At 36.6% G+C, this 14,496-nt stretch overlaps 2 protein-coding genes across 2 annotated transcripts in view; one reads left to right on the forward strand and one right to left on the reverse strand.

The window, feature by feature from the left end:
- The window catches only part of LOC114658053 (bcl2-associated agonist of cell death-like), a 695,521-nt gene that overhangs the window by 166,844 nt on the left and 514,181 nt on the right, over positions 1-14,496 (forward strand). The window lies entirely within an intron of this gene.
- dnajc4 (DnaJ (Hsp40) homolog, subfamily C, member 4) overlaps positions 1-14,496 on the reverse strand; it is a 211,008-nt gene that overhangs the window by 49,643 nt on the left and 146,869 nt on the right. The window contains exons 4-5 of the mRNA XM_028810010.2: positions 13,405-13,598; positions 5,110-5,259 (exon numbers count right to left, since the gene is read on the reverse strand). Of these exons, the coding sequence (XP_028665843.1) occupies positions 5,110-5,259; positions 13,405-13,598 (344 nt within the window). The remainder of the gene's footprint in view (positions 1-5,109; positions 5,260-13,404; positions 13,599-14,496) is intronic.

Consider the following 14,496-nt stretch of genomic DNA (forward strand, 5'->3'; position numbering starts at 1 on the left):
AAACCTGCAGCCACTGTTACTCTCCAGGACCAACATTGCCCACCCCCACCTTATACTAATGACCAGGTATTTGTATTTGTTTAAAAATAACAGATGGATGCAGAACAAAAATGTAACTATTAAAAAGCAAGGAGCTGAGTAACAACATAGCCTGTACACTGTTCCTATCATATTCTTTTCTTTTTGAAGTAAGCCACATTTTTGCTTAGAAATTAGATAGAGGCAGATCATTTGCTTTAAATAAAACAAGCTTTAAAAAAATCTCCTGAAATCTACCTCACGCAATCAGTACTACAACAGTAACATATTCAAGATCACAGCTAGTTTATCTTGCAACTGAAAATAAATACAGGGGTTAGTTTTGTTTCACAACTGAAGACATATTTTTTCCAATGTTGTTAAAAATTCAGAAAAAGGCACCAAGAGTTTAAATCACTTAATTATTTCAGGAAGACATAATGAATATACCAGCACAGTAAAAATGGATGTATCAGATTTAAAACTCTGTGCTTACCTTGTGAATATTAAGCTGTTAAAAATACAGTATTTACCAGAGAATATTTTAATTGAAAAAATCGATACAGTAATCCCTCGCTATATCGCGCTTCGACTTTCGAGGCTTCACTCTATCACGGATTTTATATGTAAGCATATTTAAATATATATCGCGGATTTTTCGCTGGTTTGTGGGTTTCACTAGACAATGGGTCTTTTAATTTCTGGTACATGCTTCCTCAGTTGGTTTGCCCAGTTGATTTCATACAAGGGACGCTATTGGCAGATGGCTGAGAAGCTACCCAATCAGAGCACGTATTACGTATCAAATAAAACTCCTCAAATATATTGTGAGCATGGGGGTTGTTCTCACCCCTACGGCCGCTCCTCAAAAAACGCTGAAAGACTACCTTCACATTGCTCCCTTCCTTACTGGGCTTACTTGTGGTTGCTCTGTTGCACGATATGCTTCCCGCATGGTGCTTCACATACTTAAAAGCGCAAACAGCACCTATTGATTTTTGATTGTTTGCTTTTCTCTCTCTCTCTCGCTCTGACATTCTCTGCTCCTGACGGAGGGGGTGTGAGCAGGAGGGCTGTTCGTACCCCTAGGGGATACGGACGCTCATCTAAAATATGCTGAAAGACTACCTTCACATTGCTCCCTTCCTTGTTGGGCTTTCTTGCAGCTGCTTTGTCAAGCGACATGCTTCCTGCACGGTGCTTCACATACGTAAAAGCTCGAACAGCACCTAACGGTTTTTGATTGTTTGCGTTTCTCTCTCTCTCTCTGACTTTCCTACTTAAAAGCCCAAACAGCACCTATTGATTTTTGATTGTTTGCTTTTCTCTCTCTCTGACATTCTCTGCTCCTGACACGCACTCCTTTGATGAGGAACATATGTTTGCATTCTTTTAATTGTGAGACGGAACTGTCATCTCTGTCTTGTCATGGAGCACGTTTAAACTTTTGAAAAAGAGACAAATGTTTGTTTGCAGTGTTTGAATAAAGTTCCTGTCTCTCTATAACCTCCTGTGTTTCTGTGCAAATCTGTGACCCAAGCATGACAATATACAAATAACCATATAAACATATGGTTTCTACTTCGCAGATTTTCACCTTTCGTGGGGGGTTCTGGAACGCAACCCCCACGATCAAGGAGGGACCACTGTATAGCCTTTTCAACAAATTTTTTTTTACATATTTTGGGGATATTCCTTACAGTAAGTAAATTGCAAAAAAAACATGAATTCACCATGTCAAACATTTAAAATTCTTCAACACATTATAGCTGAAAAAAGGAAACTTCTTTTAACCATTAATATCTGTTTTTGTGTTATTATTACACAATTTTATTCAACTTGCCCTCTCTGTCTGTCTGGATCAAATTTTGCAATCAATTTTTTTACCCACTTTTACTGAACCGATTTTCTTCAAACTTATATTTCATCAGCTTTGACCCGTGATCAAGTTCGTTGATTAAGTTTAAATTTCTTATTTCCTTATATTTAGTGCTGCTGCTAGGTTATTTTGTGCCCTAGGCCAAGCTTACTAGTGTGCCAATTGACTGTTCAGTAGCCAGCCCATGTGGCTAGGTTCCAATCCCCCCTTATGATTTGCACCCTAGGTGAATGCTTAATTCTCATTAATGGTGGCGCCGGCCCTGCTTATGTTATACTTTTATCAATTACACATACAGCATACAGTATATAGTGCTTTTAGCCAACAAACATATATATGAAAAATTAGCAGTGTTGGTCAAGTGGTTAGCATGTTGGACTTTCAATCAAACGGTCGAATGTTCAAGACCAACATAGACAAATTAATTAAAAAAAATCATTTTGCTTACTTGATATTGAAGTTTTATCAAATTACTTCAATATGACAGTTAAGAAGCATTGGTCAAGTGCTTCACGTGTTGGACAGCTAATCAAATGGTTGAAGGTTCGAAACCAATGTAAACAAACTAAACTTTTTTTTTTATAATTTTACCAGTTTTTCATCATTTATATTCACTTTTGGAAAAATACTCTTTTCAGTGATTTGGCGATATTGTCTCAGTGGATAAAGTGTTGAGCTTTTCTAATAAAGATTGAAGGTTCAATTCTTCAACAGAAAAACACACATTTCCAGTACTTCACATGTGTAAGGTTTCACTGTGGTTAGGATTTTCTGAAATGAGAAATGAACATGAATGAATGTTACATTTCACTTTAAAATTATAGGTTTGATTCCACTCCTTCGCTAATGTCATTTCTGTCAAATCACCTCCCTACCCAAGTCAAGGTTTTTGTAATGTGCGGAGGACTGTGTGGCATTAGGGTGGCCTAAACCTATATATAAAAAAAGATTTTTAAGTGACATGATTTTATTAAAAAATGCACTAAAATTAAAAAATAGATTTTTTCTTGTACAGTACTAAGGTTTTGTTGGTCATATGTGACTAAATAGGGAACCCATAAATTAATTAATTTAATTCAATTAAAATGCATAAATTCCTTAAATGATTCCAAAAAAATAACCTCTTACAATTTGAAACTTTCTCCAATTATAACCATTATCCTACATACTTTAATACACTTTTATGTGTTGTTTCATTTTCTTTCCATAGTTAGGCTGGTTAGAAATTTCATTTTAATGTATGCATCATTACTTATACAGTGGAGCCTTGGTTCACGACCATAATTCGTTCCAAAACTCTGGTCGTAAACCGATTTGGTCGTGAACCGAAGCAATTTCCCCCATAGGATTGTATGTAAATACAATTAATCCGTTCCAGACTATACGAACTGTATGTAAATATATATATTTTTTAAGTTTTTAAGCACAAATATAGTTAATTAAACCATAGAATGCACAGCGTATATGTATAATATAATGCATTTAAATGGATGGCATACTGCAAACGTTAGGAAATGCATTACTTTTTTCACTCCAAGAGGTGACATAATTTAAACGTTAGGACTGCCTGAGATGCCTCTATACTGAATGCTCCGTGTCTAGGTAGTCATTCCTCTTTGGTTAAAGTGTTAAATATAGACTTAGAGGGCCGTTATTGACATGTGTACTGAATACAGAGACATGCTTACATTATATATTACAGTATTTTGGTTTTGTAACTATGCTGCATGTGTAAATTTAAATTATTATTATTAAAATGGAAAAGGAATAAAATGAAATTGACCATTTAGCAGAGAATAGCCACCAAGACTAGAACTATGAATAAAGGCGCATCAAAATCATTTAAGGAATTATCCATGTCTCATCACATCCAGTGCCCTCTTATAAACTGGCATGTGAGTAAGACCAGATAGCATTGAATTCCAAAAACATAGACCCAGCAAAGGACCATTGCATTATGGTAACAGAACCCAAAAAATTGAATTTTTCAGAAAAATCAAATTGTATGCATGGTGTAACATTCCATAATGTTTAAGGGCTGTGCATACATTGTAGCCTTCAATGGACTAAGTTCATTAGGTAGGTTCTAGAACCTTCTCAGTCCATTTCTGAGTGGTGGGGGCTAGAGGCTATTCCACCAAGACTGGGCAAAAAGCTGAGAACAGGTCTCGGTGGGACTCTAAACTGTCACAGGAACCACTCTCACTTACACACGTACATAAACACACACACATAGTTCATATTCATATTCATAAAATGGGACTTGCAAAGCCATTCAGTAATGACAAATGTTAGAACAGAAGTCAAAGACAAACTGACTAACATTACAGATATCATGTGAATGTGTCGCACTAATGGTAAATTATAGGGTTACCAGAGCTTCCCCCAGCTGCCTGTATAAACAGCTAATGGCAGTGAGTAACTTTCAACCCACACGCACAGTCTGCTGGTGTTACATTAACTTGCATTGGGGATATGTTCACCGTCTGTAGCAGTTATTGAAGATGAAAAATAGGAAAATATTCAAAAACACAAGTTGGTGTAACCATTGTCAACATAAAATTGAAACAGTAAACAAATTTGCAGTTTAAGTTGCATAGAATGTTTCTCTGTTTTAAGATACACAAGTTTGTGGATTCACCAATGCTATTTCAACAGAATTTTGTGCAGGGCAATCTGTTAGAGATATGTGAATGAAAACCGAACTCTCTTGACAAATTCCTTGAAGAATATTTCAATACATTTCAACAAATCAGTCCACTGGGTGCTGAATTGTTTCATGCAGGAAAACGGACAGTCAGAGAGACATGGGCCACTGCAATAGATGCTTTGCACATTATATACGAATGTACCTAAAAAAACGTCAGCACAGTAAATACAAAATATAGCATTCATCAAGACAGTATTGGTCCAGAGACAATTACTAGATTTACTAGGGAGGTATTTTGTACATAACTGGGCATGAGGGAAAAGGGTAGCTATTTTTTCTTTAAGATAAAAGAACAAATGATCAAAGTTCTATGAGATTTCAAATTGCAAAATTTTGTAGTAATTGTATTCTTATTTTAATATCCTGATGTAATCAATCAAGAAGGAGAAAAAAAGCGAACGGCTCATCTAGTTCCTTTTCTCCTGTAACCTTAATGAACCATTATGAGCAGGTAAATTATACAGTGATTTCTAATCAAAAGAGCAGGTTCTACAATACTTACTGGAAACCCACGTAGTGGGCTAAGATGCCACCCAACATTATTAGAATGCAATAGCCCACCAGTTTCTGGTTTCGCTGTCTTTTTGCTTTTGGACAAATCTCCTCATTAGAAGTGTTGCGAAACTGGCCCCAGTAGTGCATATTTTCAGACCTGTCAAATAAAAAATGACGTCAGTAATACTGAATAGCAAATATACAGATTAAGGGATGTATCAGTTTTCAAAGACATATTAAATCAGTAATCTAGTATGCAACTGTGGATGGTAAAATAAAAATCTTGAACTTTACTTATTCATACAAAGATGGCTGGCTCTAATAAGGCTTTCTGAGCAGATAGATAGATAGATAGATAGATAGATAGATAGATAGATAGATAGATAGATAGATAGATAGATAGATAGATAGATAGATAGATAGATAGATAGATAGATAGATAGATAGATAGATAGATAGATAGATAGATAGATAGATAGATAGATAGATAGATAGATAGATAGATAGATAGATAGATTACTTTACTAATCCCAAGGGGAAATTCACATACTCCAGCAGCAGCATACTGATACAAAAAACAATATTAAATTAAAGAGTAATAAAAATACAGGTAAAAACAGACAATAACTTTGAATAATGTCAGCCTGTCACTGAAGCTGCTCCTCTGTCTGGAGATGACACTGTTTAGTGGATGCAGTGGATTCTCCATAATTGATAGGAACCTGCTGAGTGCTCGTCGCTCTGCCACAGATGTCAAACTGTCCAGTTCCATGCCTACAATAGAGCCTGCTTTCCTCACCAGTTTGTCCAGGCCTGAGGCATCCTTCTTCTTAATGCTGCCTCCCCAGCACACCACCACGTAGAAGAGGGCGCTCGCCACAACCGTCTGATAGAACATCTGCAGCATCTTATTGCAGATGCTGAAGGACAGCAGTCTTCTAAGGAAGTATAGCTGGCTCTGTCCTCTCTTGTACAGAGAATCAGTATTGGCAGTCCAGTCCAATTTATCATCCAGCTGCACTCCCAGGTATTTATAGGTCTGCACCCTCTACACACAGTCACCTCTGACGATCACAGGGTCCATGAGGGGCCTGGATAGGCCCCTAAAATCCACCACCAGCTCCTTGGTTTTGCTGGTGTTCAGGTGTAGGTGGTTTGAATCGCGCCATTTAACAAATTCCTTGATGAGGTTCCTATACTCCTCCTCCTGCCCACTCCTGATGCAGCCCACAATAGCAGTGTCATCAGCAAACTTTTGCACGTGGCAGGACTCCGAGTTGTATTGGAAGTTCGATGTATATAGGCTGAACAGGACCAGAGAAAGTACAGTCCCCTGTGGCGCTCCTGTGTTGCTGACTGCAATGTCAGACCTGCAGTTCCCGAGATGCACATTCTGAGGTCTGTTTGTAAGACAGTCCACGATCCATGCCACCAGGTATGAATCTACTCACATCTCTGTCAGCTTGTCCCTAAGGAGCAGAGGTTGGATGGTGTTGAAGGTGCTAGAGAAGTCTAGAAACATAATTCTTACAGCACCACTGCCTCTGTCCAAGTGGGAGAGTGATTGGTGTAGCATATAGATGATGGCATCCTCCGCTTCCACCTTCTCCTGGTATGTGAACTGCAGAGGGTCGAGGGTGTGTTGGACCTGTGGCCTCAGGTGGTGAAGCAGCAGCCTCTAAAAAATGTAAAGAGTAATTCTGAAAATTTCCAAATATAGAGGAACAAATAGGATGGAACACCCACTCCCTTCCATCTACCCTGCAGCACTTTGTCATTTACAAATAACATGACAAAAAATTAAATAAGGAGAAAGTGCTGGTTGTGAAAGAAAAGGCAGGAATTAATTGAAGAAACCAGTATAACAAACATGATGTTACAATCTCGTAAGGATAAATTCCACAAAGTGGGTTTTAAGTAAGATTTCCATTTGTTAAGAATTGTAAAAAAAATAGGCTTATGGTTAGTAGTTAGAAAGGAAGTATTTAGTAAAACTAATAATTGATATTACCTTTCATTAAGTAAAATTGTTAAGTGTACATTTTTAACTTCCAACAACTGACATTTGACACAACATCTCATCATTATTCTTACTCAACATATTTAGTAAAACCTGTTCATAGAAAAAAAGGTGGAATTCACTACAAGAGACTAGATCAGTGTGATATGTAAAGGTTGAGGCACAGCTAAGCTAGTTGGATAATCAACAGCAATTTATGCCAGCAAAAATGCTGTAAGTGATTAAAGATGTTCATTATCAACACTGCTGCATTTGAAAAATAAAAATAAAAAAAAAAACAAAAAAGCATTATAAAACAGCAAACACTTTGTGTTGAGTAGGAACATTTTCCTAAAAATGGAATTCAGATATGAGAAAGGGAAATTATCTACAGAAAAAAGTTTTTTACATTATTTTTATGACTAACATTTGAACAACATATTTTTTCTACCTCAATCTCTGTCACACTCGGCAAATTCTACCAATAACAGCAGTCTAACTTAACCACCACTATAATCAAATAAGTCTTATATTCTTTTTTTCTTGTACCTGAAAATACCAAGAAGGAATCTTTTGTAAATTATGTCATTATTGATACTATGACGTTCATTCATTCACCATTTATTGTTAATTCCCTGCATGCAGATGCAGCTGAACCAAACCAAATCAGGTCTCCAGAGCTGACCCAAGAGTCAAATATTTACTGAATTCTAGTCATAGCCTTTTCCATCTGAAAAATGCATGTGGTGAAAACAAATCTGTCAAACAAAAAGGGAGTGGGTGCAGGTGTTCTTAATGAGACTCAAAAAAGGGAGAAAGGAATGAGGCAGGGTGCAACACAAGTACAGGATGGCTAAGGTGAAGGAAAGTGAATGGAAAGCATAAATCACTTGGGGGGTGAGGGGCGGGGGGATCAACACCAACATTAGTAATTTATTGCTGCACAAAATCTGTGTTATTCCAGATCTTTATCTTGAATTTGATAAAGAGGTTAGCTTAATGGACAAACCAGTTACTATGGCCTTTCAAGAAAATAGTACTGCAGTAAAGTACAACATATACAGTATAAAAAAAAAATGTATATGGAAATTTTATATGGAAACTCACAGCTATTGCAGTGGTCTTACTGCTTTGAAATTACATGAATCCTTTCAAGTAGTCAGGTCATTTCTCTGACAGCTTCAACACAAAAACAAAGCAGTATTATACCAGTAAATATTTTTTGAAAATAAATCCAAAACAATATGATCACAGAGTTTGCCAGATAGGCAGGCTTCAATGAAAACAGTTTTAGCTCTATTAGATATTATATTACCATCCATCCATTCTCTTCCGCTTATCCGAGATCGGGTCGCAGGGGCAGCAGCTTGAGCAGAGATGCCCAGACTTCCCTCTCCCTGGCCACTTCTACTAGCTCTTTCGGGGGAATTCCGAGGTGTTCCCAGGCCAGCCGAGAGACATAGTCCCTCCAGCGTGTCCTGGGTCTTCCCCGGGGCCTTCTTCCCGTTAGCCATGCCCAGAACACCTCACCAGGGAGGCGTCCAGGAGGCATCCTGTTCAGATGCCCGAGCCACCTCATCTGACTCCTCTCGATGCGGAGGAGCAGTGGCTCTACTCTGAGCTCCTCACGGATGACAGAGCTTCTCACCCTATCTTTAAAGGAAAGCCCAGACACCCTGCGGAGGAAACTAATTTCAGCCACTTGTATTCGCGATCTCGTTCTTTCGGTCACTACCCATAGCTCATGACCATAGGTGAGGGTAGGAACATAGAACGACTGGTAAATTGAGAGCTTTGCCTTTCCCACCAATTTTCCAGGCCTAGAGTCGTGGCCAAAAGTTTTGAGAATAACACAAATATTGGTTTTCACAAAGTTTGCTGCTTCAGTGTTTTTTTCTTTTTGTCAGATGTTTCTATGGTATACTGAAGTATAATTACAAGTATTTCATAAGTATCAAAGGCTTTTATTGACAATTACATTAAGTTTATGCAGAGAGTCAATATTTGCAATGTTGGCCCTTCTTTTTCAAGACCTCTGCAATTTGCTCTGGCATGCTGTCGATCAACTTCTGGGCCAAATCCTGACTGATGGCAGCCCATTCTTGCATAATCAATGCTTGGAGTTTGTCAGAAATTGTGGGTTTTTGTTTGTCCACCCGCCTCTTAAGGATTGACCCCAGTTTCTCAATGGGATTAAGGTCTGGAGAGTTTCCTGGCCATGGACTCAAAATTTTGAAGTTTTGTTCCCCGAGCCACTTAGTTATCACTTTTGCCTTATGGCACAGTGCTCCATCATGCTGGAAAAGGCATTGTTCGTCAACAAACTGTTCTTGGATGGCTGAGAGAAACTGCTCTCGGAAGTTGTTTTGGTACCATTCTTTATTAATGGCTGTGTTCTTAGGCAAAATTGTGAGTGAGCCCACTCCCTTGTTTGAGAAGCAACTCCACACATGAACGGTCTTTACTGTTATCATGACACAGGACTTATGGTAACGCTCACCTTTTCTTCTCCAGACAATGTTTTTTCCGGATGCCCCAAACAATCGGAAGTGAGATTCATCAGAGAACATGACTTTACCCCAGTCCTCAGCAGTCCAATCCCTGTACCTTTTGCAGAATATCAGTATGTCCCTGATGTTTCTCTTGAAGAAAAGTGGCTTCTTTGCTGCCCTTCTTGACCCCAGGCCATCCTCCAAAAGTCTTCACCTCACTGTGCGTGCAGATGCACTCACACCTGCCTGCTGCCATTCCTGAGCAAGCTCTGCACTGGTGGTGCCCCAATCCCGCAGCTGAATCAACTTTAGGAGACGGTCAGGCACGTGCTGGACTTTCCTGGGCGCCCTGAAGCCTTCTTCACAACAGCAGTGGAAATGGGTGTTTTGGGATTAAGTTCATTTTCATGGCAAAGAGGGACTTTGCAATTAATTGCAATTCATCTGATCACTCTTCATAACGTTATGGAGTATATGCAAATTGCCATCATAAAAACGGAGGCAGCAAACTTTGTGAAAATTAATATTTGTGTCATTCTCAAAACATTTGGCCACGATTGTATAGATACTTGTACCAAACATTTTTTCATGCATCATGTTTGCAGTCTTTAGAACCTAGATTCATCTACCATGTGATATTGTTTTGGCAGCAAATATTTTAATTAAGTATTTTTTAGCATACTGGAAATTGAACAAACATAGGAAGTAATTCCATTCACCACAGGACATATTTAATTCAACATAGTGCTTCAGCAAAGTGAAGCCTCTTTTGGCAGCATCTGATACAAGACTGGAACCAATTTTAAATGGCTCCTGTCACTCATAATGGTGCTAAGAAAATACATGGATAGACCAAGTATTTCCTTACAATATCAACTAGTAAATATTTAGAATAAAGAGTGGCATTACTGAAACAAGTACATTCTTCAAAACAAAAAACAAATGATATCTGTGAATGGCTGTAGTTCTTTTGGGTTGCAGTCTCTGTTTATGCCATATGAAAAAGCAAGTAATATTAATGAAGATCTTTTCAGATTTACTATACACGCTAGTATTAAAAATAATAAGTAATAAAATGTACACTTCCTTGTTAGGTACAATCCATGCTCAAATTGAACAGCATGAGTTGCAGTGGGCTATACTGATTGTTGTGAATCCAAAATCCAATCCATCTTAGTAATGGTGACAAGAAATAGTATACATTTGATGTGTTGTGTTTATTTGTCTGATTAGCTGTCAGCAGGGAAGTTTTGCTGAAGCACCACCTTTCCAGGGGCCAGTGGAAGCAGTTAATGAGCTTTAAATCAGTTCAGATGACATTACTGTCATCACACACACCAACAATGTCCAATGTCTTCCCATAATATATTACTTTTATTGTAAACTATGTGTAAGTCTACAAGTCTACTTCTGAATTCAAAACTGATTTCATTACAAGAACTTTTCTTTTATATTGTTTTTACAAAATTGTAGTCAAAGAAAACATTTTTCAAAATCTCAGAAAAATTCCAAATGTAATATGCCTTAAAAAGAAACACCAATGTGTGCACACCATTAAGAATAGCCAAGCAGTTACAAAATCAGTGAACTGACTTATTTTAATGCAGCTTTTGCTTGGAATATCATTATAGTATCTTTCATTGCACTGAGAACTAGACAATTATGTTATATTTATGCTGTAAAGTGTAACAATTCAGTTAAGAAAACTCTAACAAAGGCTAGATGACATTTTGTTAATATTACATTATATACATAATTATTTTTATATTAAAACTTTTGCACTATTAAAAATATAAAAATTACAGAACTACTTTAAAATGTACATCTAGTATGCAGAGTTTTCTTTTTCCTTTACCATTTGTATCATAATTTACATTAATATTGATTAAGAAACACTTTACTATTGCTCTTAAGACACAGTTATATCTTCTAGCTTTCCTTCCACATCCCCAAAGATGTATAATGCACAAAAATGTTCTTATGAAACACATGTATATTGTATACATGCACACTGCGGAAATTCCTAAAGACTGGAAGATAGCAAATATTATACAGTATCATTGTATAAACAGGGTGATCGGGCTGATCTAAGTAACTATAGCCCAGTAAGCATAACGTGCATCACAAGTTAATTAATGGAAGCAATTATTAAGGAAAAGATTGAGAAACACATGTCTAGAACAGGAGTAACAGGAAATACTCAATATAGGTTCACAATGAAGATAGCGTTTCATTAATATGCTGTTATTCTATGAGGAAGCAGCAAAAGCAAACAATTACAGAGGTGCATATGATATTACTTATCTTGATTTTCAGAAGGCTTTTGATAAGGAGCCACATAAAAACTTGGTAAGGAAGCTCAAAGTGGGAATTTAAGGCATGGTCCATAAGTGGGTATAAAACTGGCTCAAGCATAGGGTAATGGTGAGGGGAACATTTTCAGAAATAGGTGATGTTAAAAGTGGTGTCACACGGGGATCATTGCAGGGCTCACTGCTCATTTTAATGTACATAAATTATCTGAACGAGAAAATAAACAACAAGATGGTTAAGTTTGCAGATACTACCAAACTAGGTGGAAGACTAGATAATATTGAATCAGATAAATTGTCACAGTCACATTAGTCACAGATAAATGGTCACATTGTCACATACTGTAAGTAAATGTAAAATATTACACATGGGATGTACCTATTATGAGAAGGACCTCTGAGTTATAGTGGACTCATTTTCTACATCCAGACAGTGTACAGAAGCTATCAAGAAATCGCATAGGTTGTTGAGTTACATATCACAATGTGTAGAGCACATATCAACAGAGATTATGCTTAGTAAGTTGTATAACACACTAGTGAGGCCTTATCTTGAACACTGTGTTCAGTTTTGGGCTCCATATTACAAAAAAGACATAGCAGCAAAGACAAAGTCCAGGGAAGAGTGACTAGGCTGTCTCCAGGACTAAAAAGTGGGAGGGCACTTGTGTTAAGCTTGTGGATTGGTGAGTGAGACATCTATGTAACATAATTTTATGGAAGTTGATAGATCAGTGTGTAATCTGTGTTGTCTTCATTCTGTGTATCTCAATATTTAAAAAAGACAATAGCAAAATCTGCACTTTCGATGCCATTTAAACAAATCAAGTATTCATATATCATAATATGTAGCAATTCATATAAATTAATAAATTATATCACAATGTGTTTTTATAATCATAAAAACAATTGTGCTGTACTAATATAACATGACATAACATTCTCAAAACAGCTCCACTAGTTGATATTAAAATATCAGATTAAGTTGATTTTTTATTTTCTATTTTTTTTGTCAGTTCACACATTTCATTTATTATACAATGGTTTACCTCAAGATTGAATTAAAATAAACACCTACTTGATTAAACACTTTTTAGCTCTACATTGCGATTTATTTTTATAGGAACTGAAATTGACGTCAAAGCACAAGTTTTCCCTTTCAAAAAAAAGATATTCAAAAGGGCCTTGTCTATGGCAATTTTATAACAAGATATGATTCAGCCCAGCATAGGAGACCTTATAAATTGTATATTTTATTTAACCCAACCACAGTCCCCACCCCCCCAACTCTATTTTTCTGTTTAATTTAAAGATGATGTTCATGTATGAGCAAAACCTAAGTATCAGAAGGTCATACTTAAGCCATAACATCTTCTCAAATGATGGTTTCTGATGGTTTTACACACAGTAATTACATTAAACAAAAAGATTTTCAAATCACAAACAAAGAAAAAGTCAGATTAATCATTTTGTTATCTAGGTATTATGCACAAACATACTGTGTATTCTTTGATGGAGTTTGCCAATCATGATAAGTATAGGCATCTGTAGTAGAGTATTTGAAGGCATTCACTCTCATTCGTGCATCATATGTCTTCCTGGTCACATCTTTGCTGAGGACTTGATATGCCTCACTTAGCTCTACAAACTGTTTGTGTAGACCTGGGTTCGAAGGGTCACTGTCCGGGTGCAGCTGAAATAAAAAAAATAAAAGAAGCAAAATGAAAACTAGTAAACTTCAACCAATACCTTCTCAGTTGAACATAATGTCTGTTTCTTGATGTTTAGACTGCTATTTGACTATATAAGAAAATAAATGATGAAGAGCAGATTTTCTCATCAGTTTCTGCAAATTACTTTTTTCCTGTTAGACTGTTGGCATTTTATTGCAAATCTTCATTAAATGCAATTCTAACACAAATATGATGTGTATGAACTATAAATTATGCTGTTCATATGAAAGCAAAGATATAGTCTGACACTAAGACTCAGTACTTTCTAAAGATTCCTGGAGTCTTTTCTACTTCTGATCAAGTTTAAGACTAATTTTAAAAATGATCTTCCTCACAGGCATATAATAAATATAAAGCCTTGTAACTATTTAACCCACACTTAAAATATTTATTTGTGCCTTTACTGTGGGACAGTAATTTTCAAACTGGGGTCCACATCACTCCTGAGAAGATGTTTTAAAAAAAAAAAAAATCAATTTTAGTTCTTAAGAGTGTGTTCATATTGCCTCATTTAGCTTGTTAATCAAATATAATGTTATGAAAACCTTTAATTTTGCTGGAATCCAGGTACTTCCAGGCAGGTGGCACAAGTGTATTGAGAAGGGTGGAGACTACATTGAGAAATGACATTATTAGTTGTGTTAAGGTTCGTTCCATTTTCTAATAAATCCCATTTTCTAACTTTAGCTTGACTGTCCCTCATATTTAAATCAAGGTTGAAGACTCATTCTTTTAACATTGCATACCCATTAGAGTTACTGCTGAAGCTGTTCATTTTGCTATCCTGTATTTCTTTTCTAATTAAATGTAGTTATTGTGCCATTAATAATTGTTTTCCATTTTCTTCCTCTTCCTTGG

The sequence above is a fragment of the Erpetoichthys calabaricus genome, chromosome 1, assembly GCF_900747795.2.
Source record: "Erpetoichthys calabaricus chromosome 1, fErpCal1.3, whole genome shotgun sequence".
NCBI classification, from domain to species: domain Eukaryota; kingdom Metazoa; phylum Chordata; class Cladistia; order Polypteriformes; family Polypteridae; genus Erpetoichthys; species Erpetoichthys calabaricus.